Source organism: Tympanuchus pallidicinctus, unplaced genomic scaffold, assembly GCF_026119805.1.
Source record: "Tympanuchus pallidicinctus isolate F22 unplaced genomic scaffold, pur_lepc_1.0 scaffold5, whole genome shotgun sequence".
Classification (NCBI taxonomy): Eukaryota; Metazoa; Chordata; class Aves; order Galliformes; family Phasianidae; genus Tympanuchus; species Tympanuchus pallidicinctus.
Genome location: NW_026294769.1, coordinates 50,635,449 through 50,649,902, shown reverse-complemented (window position 1 = coordinate 50,649,902; position 14,454 = coordinate 50,635,449). Strand labels below are relative to the sequence as shown.

The 14,454-nt window shown below is 35.6% G+C and overlaps 1 protein-coding gene across 5 annotated transcripts in view; it reads right to left on the bottom strand.

The window, feature by feature from the left end:
• Window positions 1–915: 915 nt before the first annotated feature.
• CPNE3 (copine 3) overlaps window positions 916–14,454 on the bottom strand; it is a 27,190-nt gene continuing 13,651 nt past the window's right edge. For all 5 annotated transcript variants that reach the window (XM_052704690.1, XM_052704692.1, XM_052704691.1 and 2 more), the window contains 10 exons: window positions 11,849–11,947; window positions 10,295–10,381; window positions 9,703–9,762; window positions 8,226–8,359; window positions 7,730–7,784; window positions 7,584–7,635; window positions 6,873–7,006; window positions 4,454–4,690; window positions 3,388–3,494; window positions 916–3,034 (listed from right to left, as the gene is read on the bottom strand). In XM_052704690.1, the coding sequence (XP_052560650.1) occupies window positions 2,986–3,034; window positions 3,388–3,494; window positions 4,454–4,690; window positions 6,873–7,006; window positions 7,584–7,635; window positions 7,730–7,784; window positions 8,226–8,359; window positions 9,703–9,762; window positions 10,295–10,381; window positions 11,849–11,947 (1,014 nt within the window). In that variant the 3' untranslated portion in view covers window positions 916–2,985. The remainder of the gene's footprint in view (window positions 3,035–3,387; window positions 3,495–4,453; window positions 4,691–6,872; window positions 7,007–7,583; window positions 7,636–7,729; window positions 7,785–8,225; window positions 8,360–9,702; window positions 9,763–10,294; window positions 10,382–11,848; window positions 11,948–14,454) is intronic.

Here is a 14,454-nt window from a genome sequence, read left to right as displayed (position 1 = left end):
ATGGCAGCAGTGGATGTCGCACTGGAGAAACAGAGCTGCTGCTTCACTACAGCTCTTAGCAACTGGGGTTTGCAAGGGGAGCTTGCCAGTTCTGTCTTCAAAACTAGCTATGCAAAGCTCTCTTGTTCCTTAGATCCAAAATGAAAGTGTCAGTGCTTAAGCTCAGGGCTACATGAAGTCACACTCATTTGTTTTTCTGACTTCTGACTTATCTGCTGTTATTTCCTGGAATCCATCTATATTTCTGAGTGGGGACGGGCAGGAAGGATACAGGAGTTCAAAATTCAGCTATTTCTTGGATTTTCACAGAAAGAACACCATGCAGCACAAGACACCTCAAGATATGTTCCTTGTGTGCATTAAGCCTCCTGAAACTGATTTTACCCTGTGGACTCTTCATTTGTACAGAAATTGAGTGAATCACAATAGAGCCTCTACATGGTTTACTAAGGTACTGTTTGGCAATACACACCACTGTAACACTATGACTCCAGTAAGTCTGAGTTTCACAGTAAATCATCTGTCTTGACTACACCTGAATGTCAGTGAAGGGTCATTGGGTTTGAAATTTGCTTATTTTTAAATCTCTGCACTTCTCTACTTAAAACATAGATGCCATGGAGAAGAAAAAATACTTGGAAAAACTGATCATAAGTGCATATTTCAGCATGAATGAGATAGTCACTGCTAAAACTATCCAATTTCAGAATATCACGTTGATAAAGTCAGTACATCATGTTTTATGAAATACAATCTGCACGTTCACAACCACCAAGTAAGAAAGCTTTTTCCCCTCTATCAACATATATTTATCTAAGCTGCTCAGCCTGTGCAATACTCATCTCAACAATTACAAAAATAGTATTTGTTGTTCCAAAGAAAATGCTGAATACAAAAGCACGACAGAAGACAATATACTGAAATGACAATTTTAATGTGTAGCATTGTAAACCAGTTAGCTTCAGAACTGAAATACATATGGAAAGTACTTAAAAAAAAAAAAAAAAAAAAAAACAAAACTCTGGTCACAGGTTATTTCTCTGCTGCACATATGTATATATTAAGCCATTAAACAGCAAAGAGTTCTTGATTACAGAGACTGCTATATATTACTTTCATCACAAGGTGGTGCAAGTGATCTACAAGCACATACACTTCCCAGAACTTAACAAAATATTTTGCTTGGTACTCTCAAGCTAATATGGCATTTTTCACATGTAAAAATAAAAATTAAAAAAAAAAAAAACAAAAAACAAAAAAAACCCAGCAAAATGAGAAAATTCCCCTTCCTCTTGATCCAATTTGGTGCATACCTTAGCTCAGAATACTACTTCAGCCCAACATGGAAATTTCCAAAGTTTTCAACATGCTTTTAGCTGTATGCTCCAAAGAGAAGAATACCTGGAAAATGATTCTAGCCGTTGTCAGGTCTGAAACATATTTATTTTACAAAGTATACGGTACCTTCAGATCAGACGTTATTGATATGCTATTTTAATTTCCTAAGCTCAATGAATTCAGGAATAAGTTTTATTTTATACACAGCAGGTGATTACTACAGTTATGCTTATTAACATATGTTAATACATTTAAATGCACTTCCACAGCAACATAACTGAGATGCAGCATCATTTTTGGCAGAAAGCTCAAAAGGAATTTTTGAATTCCTATCAGTAGTACACATCCACTTCAATGAATCCAGACAAAGCACTAACACCCCATCTCATTCGCTCCCTGTCTGCATGGAGCACACAACTGTGAAAGTTAACTGGTGCAAAATCATTCTTTATCAATCTAAAGCAGTGTGATTTAGATTCATAACCAATTCCTTGATATTAATATTGTCTCTTGCAGATAGAGCATAGCAGTTCATTATATCTTATGTATGAAATACTGATGCATTTGCACTCCAGTTACAAAGAAATTACTCCATATATTTTTATATGACCAAAACATGAATTATATATATATATAAATATGTACGAATGTATATATATATATTTTTTTAAAGAGTGCTGGACTTAATACAAAACAAAATATCTTTCTTTTATCTCAGTCCTAAAACAATTTATGTCCCTCTTCCACCAAGAAAAATCAATGAGTGGTAACTAATCAGCTGCGTATGGAACATTTGGACCAACCTACAGGATATGTAAAGCAATCTCAATACTCATCCATGATTGTTAATGCATTAACATGAATTCAGATTTTTGGCAGAATTATGCATATGTGGAAAAAGAACAGTGCAGCTCCAGCAGCCAGAAAAGGCACATACACTATAAACTGGTGCCATCTTGGGTGCCCAAGAAGGCTAAATTCAGTTTTAGCCCATTTTGTTGTAACATGCTACAACTAGACATCCAAAATCCAAAAGATATTTACTTATAACTTCCTGCTAGGGGTGGAAGAGGATTGTTTTCTGCAGGCACTTTTCACTAGCTTTTGATAGCTCATCAGAAAAATGCATGATTCAAAATATGACAAAAATCAATATAAAGTAGAACCAGCTTTGTATGATAACATGCAGTTATTAAACAGAATTTTCCAGTTAAAATGTTGATTTCTACTTCACAATGTGCTCTGGTCCTTTAAATATCAACAGGTATATGGCTGTCTCAAAGGAGAGAAAGAAAAACACCTGAACTTCCTGTTTTTTAAGTGAAGTTCTCACTCAAATGTATGTTATAGCATCTACAGTAGTAGCCTCAAGGGCCAGTAGTATTTTTCTGAGATTTTTAGACATTTTGCCCATATTCAGACAGTCTTAGATCTAAGGCACTGGTCAAAGGCACTAAAGTAGCAAATATGAAGTATGTATGCAAGGAGGACTTCTACACTTTGTTCTGGCACTCACTACTGTCACGAAGTTTTCTTATGGTGCTCTAGTAGACACAAAAATGTGAAACATTCCAGATTTGCTGCAGCACGTACATACTTACCTGCTTGGAGATATGCCCTTTTTTTCACATCAGATTGTTTTTACAATCACTGAGAAATTGCATTGCTTGGTGTTGATCCCCACTCAAGAAAGTAACTGAAGAAAGAAACACTCTCACTGGCCATTTATCAAACAGGCAGCCATTCTGCTCTTCATCATTCTCCTCCCTCTCTCTGCATAGTCAATCTCATCTTTTTCCCCCTCTATTAGTTTTCAAAATAAAACACATCCATGTAATATCTATCCCATAAATATACATTGAATACTAAAACAATTACAATTTTGGCCCTCAGAAGACACTCTTGGCAAACTGTTTTGTAGGAAAAAGCTAACACATTAACACAGAGGTGTGCATATGTACGTATACAGAGTATCTCAAGAAACAAAGTCTGTAGGTACACCAAGTAAAGAAGGCATGAAGACTCAGCTTCCCCACTCAGCCCACTCACTTTGCAGCAGAATTCTTAGGAGGTTGCAATTTGTAGGTGCTGAAGTAGTTCACCACCTGCTGAGGGACTTCTGCCAGGACGCACTGAGCCAAAGCTTCCTTTGGAGACTTAAAAAAACATAAAAAAAAAAAATAAGAGAACATCAAGTTTCCATCTCTACCAACTGTTAAAGGAAATCCTAAGACAGGCAGTAAGTATCTCCACTACTAAGAGGAGTTAACATCTGACATTTACACAGTACCCTTGTAGGATAAACAGAAGTTCCCTTTTTATATAATTTTTACTGCAAGATAAAACAACTATTGAAAAATATTGCCACTTTTTCTAGGAATAAAAAACATTTTATAAATAATTATACACAATATTGATATTGCTCTCATTTCAGTTTATTTTACCCATCACAAAGAAGTCTTCAATTTTTGTTTTTAATTCACTTCATTCAGAGATTGGACTTCTACATGTCAGTCTATGTAACCTGTGCATATTTTACTGGGTTGTACAGCAAAAAATCAAGACCCAATTGATTCATGTTTTGGGGAGTGAGAAGTATATATATGTATATATATATCTTTCTTTTAATGAAAACTACCACTACTTTCTTTCTACACACAACTTCTAATGGTGAACCACCTTACCAACTTACACTTCAATTCTAGCACCACATTAAAACGTGACACTCATCTACATTTAAAAATGGACATGACCACAATAAGAAACACTTTTCCATAACAGAATCATAGTAATGTCTTCCTCCAAAATGAAAAACACATCCTCTTGTGTAATCTAATCTCAGGGGGCTTTACAATGATCATTCACCTGTAACAACTTGTCAGAAATGCATGCCAAACCAGGCATGCATTCTTTAAAACATGAATCAGCTCACCTAATGGAAACTCTACAGATGCTAAAAGTCTTTGCTCTTACTTTGGAGCATTTGATTAATATATATCTCAGACTTCAGATCTTTTTAACGTCGCTGCAAAAGCTCAGAACTGTATATAGGATATCCTAGCAAACCTAGTATGCCTCCACAGTTTTTACATACCATGCCATTAAAATTACTTACATTTTGGAACTTCCTAAATGGCACAAACTGGACTATGTCTCTGACAGCTGGTTCTCCTGATGAAGACCTAAGAACTCCATTGTCACCATCAAGAAACTCCATAGCATCGAAGTCTGCTCCTCCAACACCAACAATGATAATGGACATGGGCAATTTTGAAGCATTAACTATGGCAGTTCGAGTTTGATCGAGGTCTGTTATCACACCATCCGTTATGATCAGAAGAATAAAGTATTGCTGCCAAATCAATTAACAGTGTGTTATGATAGAAAGAGACAACACATGGGCATATGTGCTTAGAAAACATAAGCAAAGGCTATATAGTGTGGTGATTGTAAACAAGTCCACTGCACTCACTGAAGTTACAAATATTTATGTTTTGCTCAGGCTTCTGTACAGTCCAAAGCAATTGATTTGGACAATAAAATGTTCTAATATAAATCATCTTTCAACACTCCTTTCTGAAAAAACAATCCCATCACGCTTCCTTTCCTTTCCAAAATCCCCAAATAAACCCAAATAACATATCTTCCAAGTAGTGTTCTGAGTTATGAGTTATGAAGTTCCAAACAGAATACAGATTGCAATTGAAACTCTCATTTTTTTTTTCCTCTTCAGGTCTAACAGTACCCTTATGAAACACTAACCTTTGCTTCATTCATTTAAGAAAGGATGAATGGGAGAATGTAACCAAGAGAAACAGAAAATGCCTCTTCAGAATTACTAACTGTTAATAAGGTCAGCAATTTGCACATGTTTAGGTCACTCTGAAAGTAACACCTTCTGTTTATTTCCATGGAAGCTACAACAGATAGAAAGAACACACACGATTCGATAGAGCAAATTCTCTACTACAGAACATTATTTTTCAACAGTCACCACCATTAGCTGTGCAATTTTGCCAGCAGTGAACAAGAGCCTGCATGCCATGCTCACAAAAATCCGTACCAGTGGAGATAACCCACTGTTTCATGGCTACTATGATGGCATAATTCCTAGGAAGACGTTGCAAATGCAGTTCATCTTTCTTAGGTCCAAAGAGACGGAAGTGAGAAGACACCAAATCCAGTCTACACACTGGGTGTGGTAGGACACTCCAGCCAAAATAGGCAAAGCACTCTAAGGTCTTCAAACTGGTATGGAGTCCACTGTTATCATGTTGCAAGATAGAGGTTGCTGTTCTCTGGTCTGATCCCTGGAAGTTCAAGCCTTCAGCTTAGTCAGTGTCAGGATGCAGTAGTCAAAGCTGATGGTTTGTTTGGGTTCCAAAAGATCCAGAAAAGATCACCCCTTTCCTATCACAAAAGGCAATGTGCATCACCAACTGAAGAATGCATCTTAACCCTTTTCTCCGATGGGGAATTCATGTCACCACACCGTGGATCACCATTTTGACTCAGGTTCCTAGTGGTGTCTTGTCTTGTCACCAGTAATGATGTGATTCAGGAAAACCGTCACCTACAGCCTTGTACTGGTTCAACAGATCCTCACAGACTTGTATACAGTGTTCCTATGAACATTCTTGAGACTCACCAGGCCCAAACTTTGCAATATTCCAGCACAGCCACCATTATTACCAAAGCCGTTATTTGGCTCTGCACACAATTCTCTGGTTCTAATTCCAGGATTCGTGTAGATGAACTGATAATTGCTCTTCATCTTGTGGTGTGGCAGCTGCACACAGTCATCCAGAAAAATGGCATGTTTTTCACATCACTGTCATCACTGCTGGAATGCACTACCCCCCGCCTCACTGTATTAAAAACCACTGCTTAATATCCATAAATGTTCAGCAAGCATTAATAAACATCAGTGAGTGCATGAAGGAATTCAACGACTTTACTACACCCCACACTTCCATATCAGATGCAGTTTTGTCAGACTGCCCCCTGCTGCCATCATATGACAAGACATAACAGAATATTGGTGGGGAAATTACAACCTCTACTGCCATGCCATCAACAATTGCCTCTAACATAGTGGGCCAACATAATAAAATAGGAGGCATTACTTTCAGAGCAACCTTTGTTTTAATATGTAACTGGGTGGAAAGGGCAAGGTACACAGCACCTACCATTTTTTAATAAGGACAGTTCATTGTCCATGTTAACATCCATTTACTATCCCTGTCTTCTCCTGTTTATTTGATTTTGAGTTTTCAGCAGAAAACGTCATTAAGATAATGTATGTTTTTAAGTTTAAGTACCAACTCTGAAAAGTTTACTTTGATAATGAGAATTGTGAACATTCTGCTAGAATAAGCTAGATTTTATCTAGTTTCAAAGATAGCAAAAATCAATTCACAAGGTAAATGGACAGCTGTTAAAACAGGTACACTTAAAAGTTTAAAAGAAAAATAGTACTTATAAACAAGAATAGAAAGACAACTGAAAAATAAACACACTGATAATGAACTTACAGATGCTGTTTGCTGCTGCGTGGCTGCAGCAGCAAATCTTGCCACATGATTTATAATTGGAGAAAAATTGGTTGGCCCATATAACCTCACTTGAGGAAGACAAGCACGATATGCATCAACAATGCCTTGGATTCCTAGAGAATATAAATAGTTTCAATGTACTCCTTGCATAATAGAATATTTTGAAGCACTCAATTTTTCTAAAAAATTTTCAGTTATCTACAGTAGCGGTGCAAAGACTTACAGCCAACCATGAAGATAAAAACTAAACTATTCACAAGTAATGGAGGCTTGGTTTTATGTCAAGAATAGAAAGGTCAAATACTATATGTCCAAGTATGCGCAACTAAATTTCAGCAGTTCTCTTTGGCTGGCAATTTGTGGTAATTAGCAGTGTGATCAGAGAGCCTATGCTGAACAGAATCTTGCAGTATAGTACTCAAATTAGAAAAATCCACATCAGCAGTTTACCTGTACTGTGACTCTAGCTGTTAAAAAAGGTTTCTTCAAATCACTTCAGAAGAGACCAAAATGCTACTTCTGTTAATTAAGATGCAGGTTATAAAATTGTTTCCTGATAATGAGATGACTAATCTCATCTAAGTAATGTGAGCAACATGTACCACAGTTCTCTTTTCAAATGCTTTTTTTTTCATCCTTTCACATTAGACATTTTATTCTCTATGTCTGATGTTACTTTCTGTCACTTACCATTACAGAATGGGTTTGATGGGTTAAAATTTATAGGGAACTCATGTGACACCTGTTAATACACAAAAATCAGTCAGGAATATACATACAATTCCTTCCTAAAATACATGTTTTTAATTGACTTATGGATTTACATGCTCTATTACCTGATAGGAAGGAGGAATCTGTGCACCAAATCCAAAGACTGGAAACATCTTATCTCTAAAAAGGCAATTTTAAAGAAAATGAAATTATTGTTTTCCTCTAAAAGCTGTCCTACTTCAATAAATTTAGCTAATCTAGCTAAACTTAGTACTGCCTTTGGTCATTAAAAATGCAGTTAAGAATTAAGAGGCAAAATTGGGTGCAGTTCTCCTTGTAATTGGTCCTATGAACAAAACAAGTTTTTAAACACCAAATTGGAAAAAAAAAAAATAAAATCAAACATTTATTTAAATTAATGAGGCTCTTTACATCACAAATATAAAAGCTTTACTTGTTCTGCTGAAAATACAAATTTGCACCTGTGATTATGCCCTTGTGCAGTGACTACATAGTCTTTTTTAGCCCTACATTCAGCTCAAAACTTTCACTGGCACATCTGCTGGCTACAAAAATCTATTCAGACTCTAAACAATGACTTAAAAAAAAATTAAAACTTACGTATCATAATCTTGAATGACCATCCCTACGGACCAAATGGCTGTTAGGTATTCATTAACTCCATCAGGGCTTAGGTAGTGAAGGGAGTCAGGAGAGCGTGGATCTCCATTGGAGCCTGTGAAGTCTATGCCCACCTGCCAAATGCAGTATTCAAAACAAGCTGCTGTTTGAGGTGAAAATGTGCATCTAATCACAGACAAAGCCAAAGTAAGAACTACAAAAGAATTATAAATGCTATTACAAAAATCTAACAGGCCCAATACTTAAATGTAAGTTTCTTGGAATTTTAAACACACATAAAACAATACCACCACAAAAATAGTAGAAGCCCTACAACCCTTGGAAGCACTGAAATTACTTCATCTGTCAGGTTTTTTTTGGCTGTGTTTACTTTCAGTAACCATTCACAGCAGCTCTTTAACAGCTGTGAAAATAAGCTGTTTCTTGTCAATTACCTCTTTCTGCTCGGACGTACAACTAGACAGACCCAGTGGAAGAACTATTTGTAGACCTTCTCTGACCTCAAGAGGTCATCATCTCTCCACTGATGATGAGGCACTTATGCAGTATTAGTTTCGTGAACTACAGCTTACATGCCAGATCCCATATTGTGGCTTCTGGATTTTACTGTCATTTAGCAAAGGGTCTTGAAAACCACAATCTTTGGTAAAAGGTAAATCTTTAGTTAGGATGGGGTTGGCAAGCAGAAGAAGCCATTATGGGAGAAAAACAAAACAAAAACAACCAAAACCTGAATAAAGTCTGAACATCAGAGAACTCTAAATTTGTCCTTGGTTTTCTTCCACACAACTCAGCACATCCTTTCTGAAAATAACCACAGGTTTATCTTTATATTGTGAGCAAAGAAAATAATTTTTCCTAAACAAACCAGATAGGACACTGGCAAAAGTGTCTCCTTTGCATTTGGTTTATGTGGCAAGGTGTTGCCAATGGAAGGAAGCTCTGTAAGATCTAAAGGATGCTTCCAGATGGCTCTCCAGCAGGGGAACAGTGTGAGAAATAGACTGAACTGTCTACAACCCCTTTTCCCAATCATTCCTACACCACTTGGTAGAGTAGAGGCAGAAGAGTCAGACACAAAGCTGATTCTGGAAAGAGCATGTGGAAAAAAAGTATTTTTCAGTTTTATTTATATTTATCGCTATCTTACTGCATTTTTAGTTGGCAATAAATTGAATAAACCTTCCCCAAGTCTATTCTGCCCATGATGGTAATCAGTGAATGACCTTATCTTTAGCCTGACCCAGAAACTTTTCGATCTTATCTTCTCACCCTGTACTTCTAAGTAGGGGAGTGATAGCATGGCTTAGTGACCAGCCAAGATTAATTCAATACACTCCTCCACAGTACAGAACAAAATCTTATAATAATCAAATAAAGAGCACAGGCAATCCACAATACACTTCAGTTTGTCTCCAAAGTTTTGAAGTTGTTCTATACAGAGGATTTAACTTACTGTGAAATTCAGCTGACACCCACCCATGATGTAATCAAGGAATGTACATTCTACTATGATCTGAAAACAAAAGATAGAAAGTAACTTTTTTTTTTGAAAGGGAGAACAATAAATATTGTTGGAACCACTTCTGAGGTTTCAGATTTCTTATCTTTACTCATACAAATCATTACTTTCACTCTATCAGTATAACTCTCACTGTAGTGAGGATATTTACAGTCAACGCTATCAGCTACACTTTCATTGGAATCAGACTTGTTCCAAAGGTTCTTACAAACAGACAACGCAGCAACTCCGAAAACACTATCATTTATAAAACATAGTAAGACTTAGCAGATTCTAATTATGAAATTGAGTGTTTCAGAAATGGCCTTACAAATTGGTAGGCAACCTTCAAGAGAATACTGAAAGGGATAGAGGTGGGAGACAGCCTCAATGGCAGACATTATATAAATCAAAGCCCTTGAACATTTACTATTTCTGCCAATTATACACATTTTGAAATTTCTTAGTTTGAGAATGAAGTACACTTGGTGAGAGCTGCAATGCATGAACAATCAAAAACACAGTAATACCAGAATACATTACTCACCTCACAGTGCTTAACACTCACAATTCCAGAGTTTTTGTAGTTTTTCTTCTTTTGTCTTTTCTTCTCATTGATGCACTCAAATTCAACCTGCACAAATGCCAAAGAAAACAGAAGTACTATAAATATTATTTATGCAACACTTTCAGAAATTCTTCCCTCTAGCACCCATACATTTGTTTTAAAATTGCTTTTTGTTTCACTACCAAAAATAAACACAGCCGGCCCAATATCAGCAAGAAAAATCCTATTATCCTCCTATAAAAAAAAAACAGATAACTCTCCTATCAAAAGCTTGCAAGAAAGTTTATTTAGTCAGCTGTGTTTTAACTATATGAAGAAACTCAGTACAATTTTCTGAGGATTCTGCTGTCAAAGACACAGCAATTCAGGCAAATCACTACTCCCACAGTAGTGGCAGTCATATAATGAGATATAAGGTATACATTTAAGCTTCCAAAAAACTAAACTAATACTTTAACCACAAAGTGGGATCTGTAGCTAGCTATGTTAATGGCAATCACTACTGGCACAGTGTAGTGTATTTGGTGCATAAGAAGTCAGAGGAGCTATTTCAGCCATAACATCCGACCTGCTGCCAGAAAGACAAGCTTCACTTCTTTGGTTTAAAATAAACTACATTTAAAAAAAAAAAAAAAAAAAAAAAGTCACCTTGCCAATTAATCTCAAGTGAAAAAAGGCACTGGGTACACTAACCAGGTCAGTACCTGAAAATTCTATATGCCTCTTCTTTCCTCCTAGAAAAAAAATCTTCCAATTATAGCCGATACCGTAATTGTCTGAACTGAAGAACACACTTGGGAGTATAGGTACTCCAATTCCAACACACACTGGAAATATTTTACAGATCTTATCAAATGATTCAGAGGATGTGAGATTAGAAATTAGTTCTTTTTGAAAGAAAAAGTATACTGCATAATATCTGCATTATCTTGTATCTTTACTCCATATTACTGAGACAGTGAAAGTAAAGGAAAAAAGTCACCGAGTCACCGAGCCTGGGGGTGTTTAAGGAAAGGCTGGATGTTGTGTTGAGGAACATGGTTTAGTGGGAGCTACTGGGAATAGGTGAACGGTTGGACTGGATGATCTTTTAGGCCTTTTCCAACCTTGGTGATTCTATGATTCTATTATTATATCTTCTTTCATTTTTTGGAATTGAAACTGTTTATTACAAGGTTTGGAACTCATTAGAACATTAAAAGTAAATTCACTTTAAAGGAGAGCTAACATCCAACTGAACTATACATTACAGTTGTTAAATGTCATACTTTACATAATTTTTTAAAATTATTTTCTTCTTTTGCAGAGGAATTTTTTTTTTTTTAGCCTAGATATTAGGCCCAGAAAAGCAGATTCACAGTGTAAATGTTGAGACAGCTTCAACTACAGCATTGTTCAGCTGTAGCACAATACAACTGAGGTACCAAAAAAAACAAACAAACAAACAAAAAAAAAAAGGTGATGTAAATTTTGTTCTGAAATCAGTAGAACAGATCAAAAATATACAAGTAGTTTAGACTATGTAAGACTTACAGGTGAGGACCGAGATGCTTCCTTCAGTTTTGACATCGTGGTTTGGAAACTTCCTATGATATCATGAGACCCATCACTATCATAGTCATAGCACTCAACCTAAAATGAAGCATTACCCATTGTTATTAACAGAAGTAAGCCTACAAAAACAATCAACGCTGCAATGGTATTTTTACATAAGCCTGAACATACAAAACATTCCTGGAACTCTTACATCATTGACTTTTTCTTGTGTTGCAGTCTTAGGTTTATACAAGCTTTTAATGATCATTGATTTCAACAGGGTAAAAGCCAAACTACCCAGTTGCAGATCCGATCCTCCACTGAAGTGAAGAGTTGAGAATGCTAAATACTGTCAGGTCTCAAGCAAATTTAACATCGAGTATCTAGCTTAAAAGAAAAATTGCTGGATTGTTAGCTCTCAGGAGAGTTTTATTCATACTTAAACAGCACATTAATCTGAAAGACAACTCAGAATTTGTAAGTATATGAAGGTTCAGCTTTAAATGTAGAAAGGAATTCATTTTGTTCCTAACACTAGAAAAAGTAAAGAGTCTCTATGATCCATGCTTCATGTATCTGAATGTCAACTAAAAATCACTCCTTGCCTGTATTCAGCATTTAATGGTAAAGATTCAGTATTCAAATAATTCATCTTGCAACACCTCCAACGCAGAAAAAGGAGAAAACACTTTTTATTTTTTTCCTGTTTGAGAATACATTAGTTTAAGTGAACATATTTTTAATCACTGTTACTTTCACCATAATGACTTTTTTTGAAATCTACAACTCCAAACATTCCCCAATTAAGTAAAAATCTATGTAATGCACACACTAGTTCCATCCACTTCTGATATTTTATTATAATTTTGCCTGCTAGTTAACTTACTGTAATTGATCAAATTATAGAAAAATAACTTTAAACCAATTAAAATATTAGAATCGAGAGTCCAAGAAGGAATTATTTTTGAAAATTATTTTGAAAAGATAAACTTAAAAAACAAACAAACAAACAAAAAAAAAACTTCAAGAATACGATTCTATATTTGTATATGAAACTGCACAGCTTTTTTCATATTTTTCTTTCAACACTGAAAAAGTCTTGCTATATTTGAGAAACAATTCAATTCTATTGCCACTTCATTTGGGAGTTACAATGAAAACCAAACAATGTGAACATACAGGTCTGAATTCCTGAGAGAAATTATCTTTCAGAAAACAAGCCATAATGCCAAAGCACAAAACACGATGTGGAGATTCTAAACTGTGAAAGCATGCCTCAATGTTGCAGTTTGCACTATCCCTATAACATTCTGTATGCACTAATAACTAAAAAACACACACACATGCACTCAACAGCAACTCATATAAGCATCCACAATACCAACAGACAGATGTTCATTGCAAATGTTAGGTGTACTATTTTGAATGCCGTAAGTAAGCCAATCAAATAATCAGCCAAGAGCTTTGGTACCTGAAATCAAAAACTGAAGATACTTCTTGAGTCAAAAGTTACAGTACTTGTTCACTGTTAACATTTATTTCATTTTTAAGGAATTAGTTTGTCTTGCTTGATATATTCAATCCATTGAATTCAAATGTCAAAACTTAGTCCAAGCAAGAAAGAAACATTTATTTTATTCCAAATATACTCTCTTGAACACATGGTAACATTAAGGAACCATGTGAAAAAACTGTACAAGAATTTTCCCCAGCAGAATTTGGCATGCAGGCTCCAAATCAACAGCTCACATTCTCAGCACAGAAAAGCATCACCGACTACAAACACACTCCAAAGAACACAGCAATAAATCCAGAAAACAAAGAATCAACTTGGTTTGTGCATTGCTGGGAATACACAAACTAAGCCATTAAATAGATGAAAAGCAACTCATTAGGGAAAAACTGGTACTTTTACTTACTATGACAAATAGCCCATTATGTACGTAACTGTGCACATACAAAAGTGTTAAAGCATTATTTAATCCTTCAATAATATGATACAATTTTGTTTGCATTTTAATGTTTGAAGTGATAGCTCCTGGTTTTCTAAATTACTGCATACCAGCAGTTGGAATTCAGCCCCCTGTCTGTTTGCAAGTCAGTATCAACTCCAAATAAAATTGATTTCCTCTGGAAACAAGTCTGTGTTTCTGAGGTAAGATTCCAAAAGAATTAATTTAATCAGTGTCTTAGTTTTATCAGAGATGTTTATTGAAAAAAAAACCCAACATATTTATAACATACTCAGAAGCAGTACAAGCAAACAGCTATTTCAAGGAAAAGGGAAAAACAAAGAAATGAGAAAAGAAAAATCAAAGCAACAGCAAGGGAAGCACGGTCTCAGGTTCAGAACTTGTGAAACTGTTCATTAGGCTGCTTTATAATTATGTACTTAAACACATACAGGTGCCTGTAACATCCACATCTCTGTGGCTGTTAAGCATTTTCCAGGACTGCCTCAAGCTACAGTACTAATATCAGTCACATGTAGTTCATGTTCTCATTTGCTTTTCCCCAAAGAACAGAAAGTACAGTAGTTTCATTTGTTGTTATTGTTTTGTTTTGTTCTTACCAAATGCTAAAATAACAGGTGCTATGATGTT